Raw genomic sequence first — 15,586 nt, 5'->3', positions numbered from 1 at the left:
TCACTCCCCCACTCTGGGGCAAATCCTCCCCTGAAAGGAATTTTCCTGCGGTGACCGGGAAGTTACTGAGGTAGGCGGCCCGAGCTGGCGACCCTGGCGGGACCTCGTACATCTCTACGCCTCCTGCAGGAACAGCAATGTGTCCCTAACTGCGACTGCCACGTCCTCTTCTCGTTGCCCTTCGCCTGCCCCGCAGGGGGTGGCCCTTCCTGCGCTGGAGTTGACCCGGCCCCGCCCCCACCCACCCCAGGGTGCCTGCCTTGGGCTGCCTCTATTCTCCTCGGACCCTGGCCCACCCCGCTGCTGCGAGACTGGGGGTCTCAGCACCTCGGCACTTTTGGGCCCCAATCCATCCTCTTTGGTCCATTAATGTCTGCCCGGATTGACTTTAAACTTTCCATCTGGTCCTCAGCTCCTCTCTCGTCTCCCTGTGCAACCCCCTTCCCTCCTGCTCCCTCACCCCGTACTCTGCGGGAGGAGCTGGGGGGGACCCACGGCCACTCCCACCCCGCGCTGCGAGGCTCAACACGCCCAGGACCCCGCACGCACTCAGAGCCCAAACGCGGGGCGTCCCCAGTCGCCACTGTCCCCTCCCCTCCACTCCTTGCTCAATACTGCTTGGTGGGTCCACCCCACCCCCATCTCATCTGAAAGGACCTTCCCTCCCCATCCAGGCCTTTCCTGCCAGACTCCAGACTCCACCCACCCTTGGCTCCCTTGGGCCCCCCTCTCAGCTCTGTGGAATGTGTTCACCCAGGTTCCCCTTTCCCTCCCAGGGACTCTGCCCTTCCCCCAATCCTGGGCCAGGATGGGGATGCAGAGGACAGCTGGAGTCAGCTCTGTTCACAGCTGTAGCCTTCAAGGTCAATTCCAGAAATATGAGAGTCAGTTCCCACTGGGCCCTGTGCGTGGAGCTGAAATGATGGTCTGGAGGCTCCGCCTGCCCCCTCCTCAGTAAAGGACTGTGGGCAGGCTGGACAGGGTCTTGATCACCCTTTACAGGTGAGGGAACTGAAGGGTGAAGTGAGGGGCCTTGCCCCACAGCGCACCCTCCCAAAGCTCACGCTCACAGGTAAGAAGGGGGCAGGAGGCACTGGGGGGGCCGGGCTCATTGGGGATTTGACACAGAACCTGGGGGCACAGGGTCTGCCAGACCCCAGGAGGCTGAGAAAGCCACTGATGGCCCGTCCTTGCTCCCAAAATAAATCACTCCACAGCCACTTTTGAAATCAGCTTTATATCAAGCTATAAAAACCAAGATCATGTTATAAAAAAACACATACAAAAGCAGTACTATCAAAAATAATAATAATAACATCAAACATGCTAACTCCTACAAATGTACAAAGGCCTTTGTGCACCATTTACACGGGCCAGTTTCTGGCCACAGTACCTGGAAAGAGGGAGCACAAACCCAAGAGAGCTGGCTGCAAACCCCGTCACGGCGTGCCCAGAGGCGCAGGCGAGGTGGAGTCATGCCTAAGTCTGACTGCCGAGAGCCTCTGGGGTAAGCAGAGGCCAAGGAGGGTAACTGAACCCATGTTTTCCTGGGTTAGGACAAGGGGGATGGGTGGAGGCTGTGGTAGGCAAAATAATGCCCCCCCCCAAAGATGCCCACGTCCTCATCCCTGGACCTGTGACTACATCAGGTTCCAAGGCAAAGAGGAGTTAAGGGGTCAGGTGGAATTAAGGTTGCTAATCAGCTGAACTTAACATCAGAAGAGGATCCTGGATTGTCTGGGTAGGTCAAAGGTCATTGTCTGGGTGGGTCAAAGGTCATCACTGGGGTCCTTAAGGGAGGAAGATGGAGGCAGGAGAGGGGTACTGAGATGTGAAAAAGAGATCGACCGGCCATTGCTGGCTTTGGAGATGGAAGGGGGCCACTAGCCAAGAAATAGGGGAGGCCGGCCTCTAAAAACTGGAAAAGGCAAGGAAATGCCCCGCCAGAGCGTCCAGAAGGAACCAGCCCGGCTGACACCTTGGCTTAAGCCCACTAGACCCATGTCAGACTTCTGACCTCCACAACTGAAAAAGAGTTCTTGTTTTAAGCTACTAAGCTTGTGGAAGTTTGTTGAAGTGGCAATAGGAAACTAATCCAGAGGCCAAGGAGTCAGAGGTCAAGCTTGCCCTGCCCAGACCTCAGCCTGACTTCCAGGGGGGGACCCGCGGAGGAACCCCTGGGCCTGTCTCCGTGTGGGGGAAGGTGGAGGCCGAGAAAACCCAGGAGGTCCTTGCCCCTCCTGGACCCATCCTCAGGGGAAGCCCGTGGGGAAGCAGAGAAGGGTCAGGGGCTGAGCTGCAGGGGCTCTGATGCCAGCCCTGCCCCCAGCTTGCCATGTGACCCCACAGGCCCCTTTCCAGGTCCCAGATGAGAGCTCATCTTTCCCTTTTTTCGCCTCCAGTTCTGCCTTCCATTCCACGCCCTGGCTGAGCCCAGCTCAACACAGCCCTGGACCAGAGGAGGCAGGAGGGGTGCGGCTCAGGCCCGCACCCAGGAGCTGGGGAGGCGCTGAGACCCAGGCCGAGGAGGGCAATTCGGAGGCAGCCTGTGGAAGGACTCCACAGACAGGCGGTGACCCCGGAGCTCTGTCCCCTGGCCACTCCCCCTCCTGGCCCCCTCCTTCAGCGCGTGCAAGATCCACTGTCATCTACAGGGAGCTTCTCATGTGTGGCCTCCTTGGCTTCCCATAGCTGTCCCCCACCACGGGAGGGGTAAACAAGCCAGGGCCTGTCCAGTTCCCGTGGTCCAGGGACCTGCGCCTAGGCCGGGGCTGGTCAGAAGCAGCAGCAGAAGGCAGGACGCCCGTGAGAGGCCATGTGGGGCTGTGAAGCTGGTGCTGGTCTGAACGGCCCCCAAATGGGGTGGCACCCGATGCTCGCCAGGAGCTCACAAGCAGGTCGGGCCGCAGAAATAGCTAACCAACCTTTATAAGTGAAAATAGGGACTTAGAGGGCTCATGCGCCCCTGTGTTGATGTCTAGGATGCTCCGGATGCTCCTGACTTCACTGCTGGACAGATTCCCCTTGATGGCCAGGATGGCACTCAGGTGGCCTTTGCTGGCAAAGAGAGTATCCTATCAGTCCAGCCCGCTCGCCAACACCCCTGCTCACACCCCTCCCAGCTCCCCAGACTCTGGGCCGGAGCCACAGGGCACTGCAGCCAACCCCCTGCCCACGAGCAGCACCCCCCACACACTCTCCTTTGCCCACTGAGCTCCAGCGGCACTGGCCACCGTGCGTCTCCAGAGTGCGCCAAACTCCTGCCCACCTGGGGCCTTTGCGCTGGCTGTTCCTCCTGGAATGCTCTTCCCCACGCTCTTGAGATCACCAGCTTCTTCTCACCCTTTAGCTCTCAGCTAAAATGTCACCTCCCCTGAGAGGCTTTCCCATCTCTAAAGTCAGCACCTCCTGTCATTCACAACCCTGGTTAAACAATCTTTAAAACTTGCAATTGTACTCCTTTGCCTGATTACCTCATCATTGCTAACCTTAAACAGACTGTAAGTAACATGAGGGAGAACGAAGACCTGGTCCGTCTTGTACTTCATTGCATCCTGGTGCCTAAAACAGAGCCCAGTACCTAGCAGGAGACCACTCAATAACTGTTGGTGGGATGGGTGGATGGTTGGGTGGGTGGATAGATGGATGGATAGGTCAGAGGACGAATGGCTGGATGGATGGATAGGTGGAAGGGTGGATGAATGGGGGGTGGATGGGTGGATGGATCAATGGATGGACAGATGAGTCGATGGGCAGGTGATCAGATGCACGGATAGAAGATGGGGTAACAGATGGGTAACTAGGTGCTGGTATGAGTGGGGAGATGGATGGCTGAGTGTGTAAGTGAGGGGATGGGTAGGTGAGTAGGTGGAGTGGATCAGCCAGCGGCTGCACTAGGCTACGCTGGGACCGTCCAACTCGTATCTCATAACTGGAACAGTCTGACAGTATCAGGCGCTCAGCCCATAGGATCAATCTCCCTGACTCACCAGATCCTCAGGCAGCCAGGGGCTAAGCCTCCACTCTGGAACAGGGGTACTAGGACCCAGGGCACAGGTCACGCCCCTGAGGGCCCCTAGGCTGAGTGGTGGACCCCAGCTTCACTACTGACTTGCCATGGCCTCCAGCAGGTCCCTGGTCTCTCTGATCTCCGTTTCCCCTCTGAGGGACAGTATCATAAAGGCTAAGAATGTGAGCTGTGGAGCCAGAACCCCTGGCTTTGTCGTCTTAGCTCTACCACTGACTAGCTGTGTTACCCTGGACACATTCCTTAAGCTCCCCAGGTCTCATCTGTAAATGGGGATGAAGAGTGTCAGCCTCATAGGGTGGCAGTAAGGACTGAGTGAACAGCCACTGTAAAGATCTGGGCAGGGTGGCCGGCACACAGCACTCAGCAAAGGGACTGCATCACGGTGGCCGCTATCTGAGCTCTACCCACCCTGGAGGGACTCATTCTGGCTCCACCAGGCCCTGACCACAGTCGGGTACATCAGGGCCATGCTGCCTGCCCAGGTCCTCTGGTGCCCCCGTTCTCACCTGAAGTCAGGGTACCAGGTGGCATACGTGGCCACCTCGATCTTGATGGCACTGGGGTCTTGCAGGCGAATAATCTCTGCGAGCGTGGGGAGGGCACGATGCAGCCAGGTTGCCGGGGAGCCCTGCAGGCACAGGCCTGGTTGGAGGGAGGCTGTCCGTGCCCCGGAGGCCACCCAGGGGCCCAGAGAGGCTCAGGTCCGACCTGACTGGGTTTGGAGAGGCCCAGAGGGGCTGTCCCGGCCCACGAGGGGCTTGGAGCAGGAGGGCAGCCTACGGAAGCGGGGGTCGGGAGGGGCGCGCGGGGGCTCACGCTCTGAGTGCAGAAGCGCTGGATGAGCTCGGCGTTGGCCAGGAGCTTGGAGCAGGAGGGCAGCCTACGGAAGCGGGGGTCGGGAGGGGCGCGCGGGGGCTCACGCTCTGAGTGCAGAAGCGCTGGATGAGCTCGGCGTTGGCCGGGAGCTTGGAGCAGGAGGGCAGCCTACGGAAGCGGGGGTCGGGAGGGGCGGGCGGGGGCTCACACTCTGAGTGCAGAAGCGCTGGATGAGCTCGGCGTTGGCCAGGACGTGCCCCGCCAGCTGCTGCTGCTTCTCCGCCGTGTTGAGCACCAGGCGGCGCTTGCTGAGGCGGGCGATGTACTCCTTCACCAGGTGCAGGTGTACAAGCTCCATGAGCTCCTGGGTGCGCGAGCGGCAGGGTCACGTGAGCCAACAGGCAGGGAGCTCGCCGCCTCCCTCGAAGCTTCGAAGCCAGGGTCCAGGGAGGGGCGGATGCCAGAGCAAAGGAGCGCCTCCGTGTGTGTGCGCGCGTGTGTGCATGCGTGTCCAGACCACCCCCCCACCCCCCCACCGGCTCCCGCCACCAGCTCAGCAACCCCTTACCTCCCGGAAACAGTCCTGCAGTTCAGAGAACTCGGGCAGCCTCTCGCCCACCACGGAGATAATTTCCTCCAGGGTCTGCGCGGGGGCCGCCCAGCGGGTCTGCGTGAACCTCTTGAACAGCGGCTGCGAAAGGAGAGAAGCAGGATGTCTGGCCACGCCCTGCAGAGGAAGGGCCAGCCGCAGAAACATGCATACACAGACACACACGGACACACGGGGCCCAGGACAGGGGCCAGGGATGTTAAGGACTCCCAGGGAAGCCAGGGAGCGCTCGGCCCCCGCTCACAGGCAGGGACTGGAGGCGTGGTCTGCACACCCTTCTCAGAGGCCGACCAGCTGCCATCTGCCTGCCCTGAGGCCTTTTCCACTGGCCGCCCTCCTTAAGTAAATAAATTCCTGCATAAACAAAGCCCTGTGCTTGGCTGGGCCTGTGAGGACCCGGCCAAGTCATCCAGGGTCACCGCCTGGCCACCCACAGCTGCTGGGCATTGAGGCCAGGGCGGGTTCCCATGGAGGGCAGGCAGGGAGTCCCTCCTCTTCCTTTCCTGGGACCCCTGCCTCATCCTCTGCTAAAGGCGCTAAAGGGTTTCTGTGGATTTCTTGGCCCACAGCAGACGTGGTGATGGCTGCCAAAGGCTCTGAGCATCGCAGCTGGGAGTTAGGCACGGGGACAGGGCGTGGGCAGGAGGGTCTGGGGGAGTCGCAGGAAAAGTACATGCAAACTTGAGGACTGGGTAGCGTCTAAGCGGGGGACGGGCACTGAAGCTTCCTGTCTGCACCCGAGGGCCCTGGGCGGCCCTCTGAGGCCAAGTCCCGGGCTGAAGCGCTGGGAGTGAGGTCAAGGGCCCGCCATGGCCCCACCACCTGGGCGCCACCAGCCTCGCTACAGCTGGCCTCACACCACGCCTTCCACATGCCAGCTCTTTGCTTCTGCCATCCTCCGTGCCCAGCCCCCTCCCAGGCCCTCCCCGCCCTCCCCCACACTAGACTCAGCAGGTGACACGCGGCGGGAGGCTCAGCCACCTTCAGGACCCCAAACAGGTTCTGGAGCAGGGCATCAACGCCATGACTCTTGAGCTCATTCAGGGGGCTCAGCAGGTGGCTCGGGAGGTCCTGTGGTACCTGCCACTTCTGGTCCACGAACATCCTGGAAGGACACGGGAGGCAGGGAGATCACACCAGTCCTGCCCAGAGAGCCCGTCAGCCTGAGGCAAATCTTCCTAAACCATTACTCTAGAACCCTCACTGGCTCCCCATTCCCCGTGGGCGCAGGTCCAAGTCATCCCACCCATGCTGCCTAGGCAGGGCCCAGCCTTCCCACCCCCAGCACACACGTAACACCACATCCTCCTCTAACTGACGGCCTCTCCACAGCTCACTTTGCTCATCTGCTTAATCGACGTGATCACTGTACCTACCTAATAGGGTTGTCATAAGGATAAAATACAATAAAGTAAATCAGTTGCGCGAGTGCTTGACCCACCAGCACTAGATAAAACGTTCACTGCTGCTGCCGCTGCTGCTGCCGCCGCCACAGGCCCCGGCATTTCCTTACGGACCTGCTCGTTTTAATTCAACATCTCTGCTGAAGCTGCTCCTCCCGCCCCCCTCCCCCATCCCGGGCACCTCCCGGCCGCCTCCCAGCTACCCTCTCTCTCTCTCACAGGCAGGCAGCCCCAGTGATTCCCGCTTCCACAAACCCCGCCCAGTGCCCTCACCGGAAGGAGAGGCAGTTGTTGATGTTGGCGATGACGTTGGCCCTGTAATTTCTCAGCTGTTTGCACCTCTCCAGAAATTCATCAAAGGCACGCTGGTAGCTGGTGAAACCCGAAAGGGAACATGGGGGGCCAGCACGAACACCGGGACAGGAGCAGCCCGCCTGGGTTTACACACGGGCTCCCCGCAGCACAGGGCGGGGCCCCCAGCCCCGAAGGAACCTGTAACTGGCTTCACGTGCTCAGGCCAGTGGGGCCAGGGCCCCTGCAGAGCTCCTGAAGAGGGTGTCCACCCCGCTCTGCTGCCTCCCTCCTTCCCCCAGGCCCCCTCTAGAGCTGGAAGACTGGAGGCGTGGGCCATGCAGGAGTCCTCAGAGGAGGGGGAGGGGGCCAGCCAAGAGAACCGTGAGGGTGCAGACTGGGGCGTCCCCTGATGGGGAGGCCAGTGTCTCAGTCCCTCACAGGGCATCTTCTTTGCAGCTGGGGGCTGCTCTGCTGGGAGCTTTGCTGAGAGCAGGTGGTCAGATTACCTGAGGCTCTGAGCACCCAGGGGGGTGGTACAGGGGGATGAGGACTCCTGCTCATAATGACAGACACCCTAGGGGCAGGGAGGGGGCACTGATCTAGCTTAGATCCCCACCTGGGGCACAAGGGAGGGGCGGGGGCACTGAGAGGGGTGGCCGCAGGGACCCCTTCCTGTGCGCGCACGGGCCGTCACCCACCTCTTGAGGAACGCAGCCAGCTCCACCAACAGCATGTGCTTTATCTGCGTGCCCAGGTCAAGGGTGATGCTCTCGGCCTTGGCCTGGCCCTGGGAGATGATCTGCAGGGGTGAGGTGAACTGAGCAGGAGCCCACCTGGTCTAGGGCTGGGGCGGGGCCGGGTGTGGGGGTCCGTGAGACACGGAAAAGGGGGGCTGTGCTCAGGGGCGAGCGTGTGTCTGCACGCGAGGATGTGGGCTCGGTACCCTGCACTAGTGCACTAGCGCACGAGGGGCAGCCCGTGCTACCTGGATGATGTCAATGGCCAGCTCACTGTGGCAGTGGCCGTCCAGCCTCTGGGGAGCCACATCCTGGGTCCAGCGCTGCGACTCCAGCTCCAGGGCGCGGGCCATCAGCTCCTTCACGCTGTCCTTGGGGGAGGAGGGGCTGGTCAGGGGAGCGCGAAGCGAAGCCCACGTGGACGTGCCTGTCAGGCTCCCTGCCACGTCCTGTCTGCCCCGGCCCCCCCTCCGCTTCCTTCCCGCCCCTCCTTTGCCCCGGCCCTGGCGCTGGCGCTGGCGCTGGACTCACCACCTCATTGGAGAGGAACGTGGCCTCCAGCAGCCGGATCTGCTTGGGGGACAGGAGGCTCCCAAGCCTGACTCCTTGCAGCTCGCCGGCCAGCTTGGGGCTGTTGATGACGTCACTGTGGGCAGAGGGGGCTGGCATGAGGAAAACTCACGCCACCCCTCAGGCAAGAGCCCTCCTCCTCAGCCTCAGCCTCTAGCAGGCCCAGAACTCAGCTGCCTTCCCGCCACCGAATCCCATCCCTGCTTCCCCATCTCATGTGATGGGTCCTCCACCTGCTCCGCTTCATTCAGACCCAAAACCCTGGAGTCATCGTGCCTCCTTTTACTCTCTCACCCCCATCTGCTCCTGCTCCAAAATACTGCCCCGAAACTGATGAGCCTCTAGCTACCCCGCTAGAGGCACCCCACTGCCCAGCCACCACCCTCTCTCGCCTGGCTCGCTGGAGGACTCCCCTCCCTGGCTCCCCGCTTCTGCCCTCACCTCCAACAATCCTTCCTCCACCCAACAGGCAGTACCACCTCTCAGGTCTGATCTCCCGGCTCTAAGGGCTCCCCGCTCTCACACAGATAGAATGCAACTCCTTACCCTTTGCCTCCTTCTCACCCGTCCCCCGCCACACTCCAGCCCTGCTGGCCTTGGGCATCCACTAGCCCTGTGGCCCCTTCCCTCCCCAGCCGGGTCTGCTGCCCCCAGAGGTGGGCCAGTCCAAGCAGGAAGGGCTGTTCCCGCACCACCCTGAACTGCTCTGTGGAGGCAGATCCACCCATCCCTGTGGCACCTCTGTTGGGTCCCAGAGCCCCCTGGGGACTGCCCAGCCCTGGCACTTCCTCAGGGACCTTGGTCTGCCTGGAGGCTCAAGAATGGCCCTCTCTGCCCCTCCCCCAGCCTGGATGCGCTGTGTCCCTTTGCTCCCCGCACTTCTGGCCACACAGGCCTCCACGGAGCCACCCTGGACTCTCCCCCCTCGGGGCTCCATGCCCGGCTGGCCTCAGTTTCCTGCTGCAGTGACCCCAGTGGGTCCCAGGCTAAAATCCCCTGGGGTCACTGGGACAGGAAGGCTGAGGGTGAGAGGTGCGAGTGCCTGGCATTTCCTGGTGAGTCAGGACAAGCAAGAAGGAACAGGTTCAGAGCCGCCCTGACTCTCCCGTAACCCCTGCCCTGTGCCAATTTCCCTATGCCCTGCCGACTCCTCACCCACCACTCCCCCCCGGCCCTTCCTCCGGCCCCCGAGGGAGGCTGACCCACCAGCACCAACCGAGACCACTGGCCACCCAGATGTGTCCCCGAGATGCTCGGACATCGCTCACACGGGCTACACCTCCAGGCTTTCTGTGGGCTTTACACTAGGTGCCGGGGCCAGTCCCTATAGGAACCCCTGGCCTCTCGTGCCCTGGTCACTTCCACGCTGCAGTATAAGTTTCTCCCCACCCAGCTTGTGTGAACGACCAGCATGCCCAGAGATCCAGAGGTCTGGGGAAATGAGGGGATGCCTGAGGCGGTACCCAGCTGGTAACCAGGTATCCTCCACTGGCAGAGCGAGCCTCCCAAACGGAGGAGCTCCAGGCCTCGGTGGCCAGAACCCAGCTCTGCGTGGCCTCACTGAATGACCCTGCACAATGGGGATCTTTCCAGCAGGCCCAGCGGCCCCACCCTGCCCCTGCTCCCTGTCCTGCCTGGGGGTGCCCCCAAGGGCCTGCTGGATAATCCAAACACTGATGAGCTCCACACTGCTCCCAGAATGCTTCACAGCTCAGCCTCAGGCCCTGGAAGATGACTCCCTTTGCCGGGAACACCACCCTCCCTCTGCCTTCTTACTGGCCTGTCCTCCTCTTTCCTCCCCTGCCTGACTGCCTGACTTCTATTAGACTGTGAGCTGCCCCAGAGCAGCAAACTCCTGTGGCAGGCAGAAGTCTGCGCCGCCTCTTCCGAGCTGGCTTCCTGGGCTGACCCAGGCGAGGTCAGGGCCCCCTCCTCCGGGCTCCCCTGCCACACCCCTTCCTGCTCTGGATGGGCGCTGCTTCATGCCCTCCCCAGACTGGGAACTCATGAATGAATGATGAAGTCCTTGCCATTCTTTGTGCCTCAGTTTCCCCAACTGTGGAATGGGGCCGAGGCCCAAGAGACTAAGGACTCCAAGGGCAAAGCAGACCCAGCCCAGGCCCTGCCCCCTTGAGTCCAAGCCCATCTGTGCCGTTCTCCCACCTGGGACTCCCTGCACGCGGTGACAGCCCCTGCAGAGCGGCCTCCCTGCCCCTGGGGCCCCGCCCAGCACCCGGGCGCCCGGCTGCCCGGCCGCCCAGCCGCTCACTTGGGGTAGAGGTTCTGCACCCAGAGCAGCAGCACGTAGGTGTCGCGTTCGCTCAGCTCGAACTGCGCCAAGTCCGCCAGGTGCGCCGCGAAGTGCTCGTGGTAGCTCTGGGCGTAGGCCGCCACCACGGCGAACTCGGCGGGGAACAGCGGCTTCAGCCGCTCCACCACGGCCTCCAGGTCCTCCTTCATGGTGCGGCCCATGTGCAGGAAGGCGCGCTCGGCCTCCGTGCGGCCCTCGGCAACCGCGGCCGGCCGCTGGCCCAGGCGCTCCTCGGCCGCCTGCGCCACGCCGCGCCGCCACAGCTGCAGCCAGCGCCGGGGCCGCGTGGCCGCCAGCGCCGAGGGCGCGGGCCCCGCCGCCGCCACCGCCGCGCGGTCCTCGCGCTCCTGCTCGGCCAGCACGGCCAGCGCCTGGCGCAGCCGCTCCGGCGCCGCCTCCAGCGGCCGGCGCAGCAGGCCGAGCACCTGGTCGCGCAGCAGCACGTACAGCGCCTCCACCTTGCTCTGGCGCCGCAGCAGCTCCTCGTCGCTCATGCCGCCCGCCGCCACCGCCGCCTGCAGCTCCCGCTCCAGCGCCAGCAGCGGCCCCGCCGCCTCCAGCCGCCCGTGCTCCAGGTCGGCCTTGAGCTCCTCCACTGCGGCCAGGACCCGACGTTAGCGCGGCCCGGGGCTCCGAAACCCACCAGTCGCCTCCCGTGGGCCGAGACCTCAGAAGGTGAGGTGAGGCGCCCGAGGAGGCGAGTCGACGTCCCAGACAGGACCGAGGACCCCTCCGCCCACTCCCAGCCCCTGAGATCGGGGCGCGCAGGGGAAAGGCGGCAAAGGAGACACCTCCGCGCCCACCTTCCCCGCCCTCTCTGTCCTGGCTGAGTGGGGCATCCACTCCAGTGAGCCCCCATCCTGCCCAGACCCTGCCCGGCTGGGACCTGGGGCCCCTGCCTACCTGTGGGCAGCCGGCCAGCCGGCCGGGACTGGGGCTCAGAGTCGCCCTCTGTCTCTGCTGAGCTGGGCTGACTCTTCTTCTTCCTCCCTTTGGTGAAGACGCTAAACATGTTGGCCAGGCCTTTCGACTTCTTCTTCTTCTTCTTCTTCGCAGCCTCTTCTTCATCCCTATCTGGGGCTTCCTCGGCCTCCAGGGGTGGCACCAGGTCCTCGGAGGAGGCCTCCGACATGGAGGCTTCTGACTCTGCCTCCGAGGCGAAGGGCAACTTCTGGAGGCTTCCGGGGAAGTCAAGGGCCCCTGGCGCAGGCTGCTGGCCCGGAAAGCCTTGGAAGGTCGTCTTCAGCATCACGCCGGCTCAGGCCTGCGGGTTGGCAAGGGGAGGGAATGAAAGGGTCAGCGGTCGCCAGGGGATGGGCCTGGCTCCCGGCTCCCCGGCCCAGGTACACAGCCAGGTTGATGTGTTTTCACCCGTATGACCACCAGGCTCTGGCCTTCTCCTGGCCCAGATGGGCACCAACAACTCAACTCTCTCCCTGGACACCGGTTCCTCAGTACCCACCGCCCCTCCGAGAACTGCCGAGGCAGGGAGGAAGCTGGGGTTGGGAGGCATTCCAGACGGAAGGGGGCCTTCACTTCATTTTGGCAAATCCTTCCTTGACAGCCCACCCTCTGGGCAGGGAGAAGGGACTGCGGGGCATGAGAAACACCCCGGATCCCACGAGACCCTGGGGGAGCAGGCAGAGCACGGGCCGCTGTCCCACGGCACAGAGCGAGAACCAAGGTCCAGAAAAGTCACAGAGCATGAGAGGCTGGTCTGAGGCGGGAATCCAGCCCCAGCCCCGTCCTCCATTTTGCCTGTTCTTCTCTTGACTCGTGCAGCTTTGGGGTCACAGAGGAACGCTCTGAGCAGAAACACGGCTGCTCCGGCTGGGACCACAAGGTAGGCAGGGCCTGACCCCTATCATGACCTTGGGGCTCAAGTCTACAGAAACCATAGTGCCCCCTCAAACTTCAGGGGGTCTTTCCCATGTCAGTAGGGACAAGGGGCCCAATGAGGCACAGGGCTGTCTGAGGTCACACGGCAACTCAGACTGGAAACCCAAGCTTCCCGGCTCCATGGACCCTGCCTGCTCCCAAATGGGGTGACATCATCATCACAAAAGCGTCCACTTTCTGGGCGCTTCCTGAGTGCCCATCCCATCACTTCCGCACTCCCTTCCAAGAGGCGTGTTATTTTCCTCATCTCACACAACTAGCTCAGAGAGGCTTAAAATGCCCCAATGGTCAACAGCTTGGGCTTGGAACTCAGATCACCTGGCTCCGGGCACCCCTGCCTCGTGGCCCCCAACACCTCGCGAGCTGCATTCAGAGGGGCAGCACCCTCCCCAGCGCCTTGACCATTGTGGACCGGTGGAGGGAAACATGGCTGACTCCAAAGGAGGGAGCGGGGCAGGGCTGGGCCTCCCTGGTAACTGGGGTGACCCATAACCACAGTGCCTGCCCCACCACCCAAGAGTTAAACACACCAAGTCGTGACTCATACAAAACAATGACTTCACTTCGCCCCTGCAACGGGCCTGCAAGGCAGATGGGGTGATCCAATCATCCAGGGAGAGAAATCGAGGCAGCAGGAGGCGGGGTGGGATTAGGCCTGTCAGACTTTCTACAACCCCTACTGCCTCCCCATCGGCCCAGCCTCCTCTCGCATCCGCCCAGGGACTTGTCCCACACCCCCGAGCTTGACCAGAGCCACTCAGTGGCCAGGAAGCCGGGCTTTCTCCCACTCCCACTGGTTTCACCAGGTGCCTGGGCAGAGTCCTACACTGCTGGCTCTCCGTTGCGTCCTCTGTGCCATTTGGCCTGAGAGTTCCACTCCAGAACCAAGCAGGGGGTACTCTGGGGAGCCCCAAAGCCAGGGTCCCCAGGTGCAAGGCCACTGGGCATTTCCGCTCTGCTGACCCCTTGCCCCAGCTTCCCTCCCAATCCATCCCATTTTCATGCCAGGCACCCACAGGAGCTGGTCTGGCCGGCTCGCTGGGGCTGCTCAGCGCCACCCTGGGCCCCCAGGCCCCACCTCTGCCCCCCGCTGGGGTGAGGGAGAGGGCCATCTGACCCGCTGTGCTCTCGCCGGCCTCCCCTCTGCCCTCACTGCCCCCCACCTCCTCCGTCCCCACACGTGCTAGGCTCTACCCAACCTCCAGACCTGGCTCCTGCAGGTCCCCGCATGGCATCGCTGCCTCCTCGCCTCTGTGGCACAAACTCTCCTCACCCTTCAGGGTCCTGCAGCAGCCCCCTTGGCCCACGTCCCAGGCCTTGACTCTGAGGCAGCTGGTGCAGTAGAAAGAGAACAACTGTGGGCTTAGCTGTACCACCCACTAGGGTGTGGACCAGACTCCACCCTTCCTTCATAGGCCTTAGTCTCCCCATCTGGGAAATGGGGATGAGGACCCCACCTCGCAGTGCTGCTGAAAGGATGTGAGGAAACCACTCAGACACATGCTGGCCCCTAGCCAGGCCTCAGTAAGGGTCTGCGTCATGTGTCCCAGTGTCTGTCAGGCTAACCCTGGCGCCCGGATACAGCAGAAGAGGGCAGGAGAGGGATCCTTTAAGGCCAGGCTCGCAGCTGGGCACACTGAGACAGGAAGGGGAGTGCTCCGAGTCATACCCTGTGGCCACAGCCTGTGGCCCAACAGTGGCACCCCTCAGGTCCTCCCAGCTCCCCCAGCTTCTCCTCAGGCACACACTCCTTCCTGGGTCCTCACTTCCTCACTCCTTCCCGGGTCAGGGCTGAGGTCCACCCAAGCCTCCCTGGCCCCTGTGCCTAGCTCCTCTGTGCCTATAGGTCCCGCTTCCTACCGCAAAAGGAAGGGACACCTGGCACCTTTCCCCAGAGCCCCTCCCTGATGCTTTTTGCAGGACGCAGTCCTCCGCTGGGAGCATCTAACCCGGACCCTCTGCACCCTGACGCAGCAGCTCAGCCCGGGGGCCTCAGTTTCCCTAGAAGAGGGGCTGCCAGAGACCTGGGCTCCGTCCCGCCCCCTTGGTCCCCTCCGTCGCTCCGGCCGCTCCCTCGCGGGATCGGGCCGGAGACTCGGGGTCGGGGCGGGCGGGCAGCCGCGCGGAGAGGCTGGGGACGGACGCACCGCGGGCGGAGGTCACTTACTGTGTCCGGGCCGGGCCGCCGCTGACTGGGCAGAGCCGGGCGCCGCCTGAAATAGACGCAGACTCCGCCCCCGCCGGGCCCGCTCGCCCCGCCCGCCGCCTCCGCGGAAAACCCGCGGGCGAAGGCCAACGCAGAGCGTGGCGGGGGCTGCCTGTGTCCCCGTGTCCGGTGTCGCGCCCCCCCCCAGGCGGTGCGGGGCCTGCCTAGCAGGGGAGCGGGGGAAGGGGTCACGACCTCCCACCAGCCCGGGCGGGGTGACTGGGCTGGCCAAGCGTCGCCAGGCTGTGTCGGGCGCGGGACCGGCACCCAGGGCGGACGGAATGGGTCTGGCGCTGACCCGTTGTCCGACGACGGCTTCCGATTGGCTGGCTGGGAGGGGCCCCCACGCTCAGGACCACTTTCGCGCGTCACAGAGCCAGCACCCACCCCAGCTGAGCCCAACTGTGGGGAGTCCCCTTCCCCCCGCGGGGTGCAGGGGACGGTCCCACCTGACTCCCTCGGAGGCTGGCCGCGCGGAGAATCACCCCCTCTGGAGAGAGTGTTCCCACTCTGGGTATCACTGTGGCCGCAGAGAGCCATGGGAGGGGGCCTTCATGGAGGAGCCTCCCTAAGGGATCGGGGGTTGGTCAGCCATGGACAAAGCACCTGTGCTGGTGCCTTGCATACGCTGTCACCGTCGAGTCTTGCTCAAAACGGGGAAATGTCTCACAAAAGTGAGTGACTTGCCCGAGGGCACACAGGCAGTAAAC

At 63.1% G+C, this 15,586-nt stretch overlaps 1 protein-coding gene across 3 annotated transcripts; it reads right to left on the bottom strand.

The window, feature by feature from the left end:
• Positions 1-1,218: 1,218 nt before the first annotated feature.
• Positions 1,219-14,878, bottom strand: TNFAIP2 (TNF alpha induced protein 2). 3 transcript variants are annotated; one of them, XM_061181314.1, is made up of 13 exons: positions 13,878-14,085; positions 11,675-12,035; positions 10,730-11,366; positions 8,422-8,536; positions 8,139-8,261; positions 7,852-7,952; positions 7,133-7,231; positions 6,438-6,561; positions 5,415-5,537; positions 5,055-5,210; positions 4,537-4,658; positions 2,925-3,057; positions 1,219-2,449 (listed from the first exon to the last, which is right to left on the bottom strand). In XM_061181314.1, exons 2-13 carry the CDS (start codon positions 12,018-12,020, stop codon positions 2,285-2,287), a joined length of 2,244 nt encoding a protein of 747 aa, XP_061037297.1. In that variant the 5' UTR covers positions 12,021-12,035; positions 13,878-14,085; the 3' UTR covers positions 1,219-2,284. The 3 variants fall into 3 exon arrangements, with proteins under 3 accessions (XP_061037297.1, XP_061037296.1, XP_061037295.1); XM_061181313.1 differs by lacking the exon at positions 13,878-14,085 and adding an exon at positions 14,838-14,878 and having other exon boundaries at positions 1,219-3,057; XM_061181312.1 differs by having other exon boundaries at positions 1,219-3,057.
• Positions 14,879-15,586: the final 708 nt, after the last annotated feature.

Source organism: Eubalaena glacialis, chromosome 2 (assembly GCF_028564815.1).
Source record: "Eubalaena glacialis isolate mEubGla1 chromosome 2, mEubGla1.1.hap2.+ XY, whole genome shotgun sequence".
Lineage (NCBI taxonomy): Eukaryota > Metazoa > Chordata > Mammalia > Artiodactyla > Balaenidae > Eubalaena > Eubalaena glacialis.
Note: the sequence above shows the minus strand (reverse complement) of the source record. Positions and strands in the feature narration are given on the sequence as shown.

Coding starts and splice junctions, on each gene's coding strand:
- TNFAIP2 (XM_061181314.1), bottom strand. CDS start 12,020: ATGCTGAAGACGACCTTCCAAGGCTTTCCGGGCCAGCAGCCTGCGCCA. Junction 8,537..10,729: donor GTGCAGAACCTCTACCCCAA/GTGAGCGGCTGG, acceptor CTCTGCCCACAG/TGACGTCATCAACAGCCCCA. Junction 5,211..5,414: donor TGCAGGACTGTTTCCGGGAG/GTAAGGGGTTGC, acceptor TCGCGCACCCAG/GAGCTCATGGAGCTTGTACA.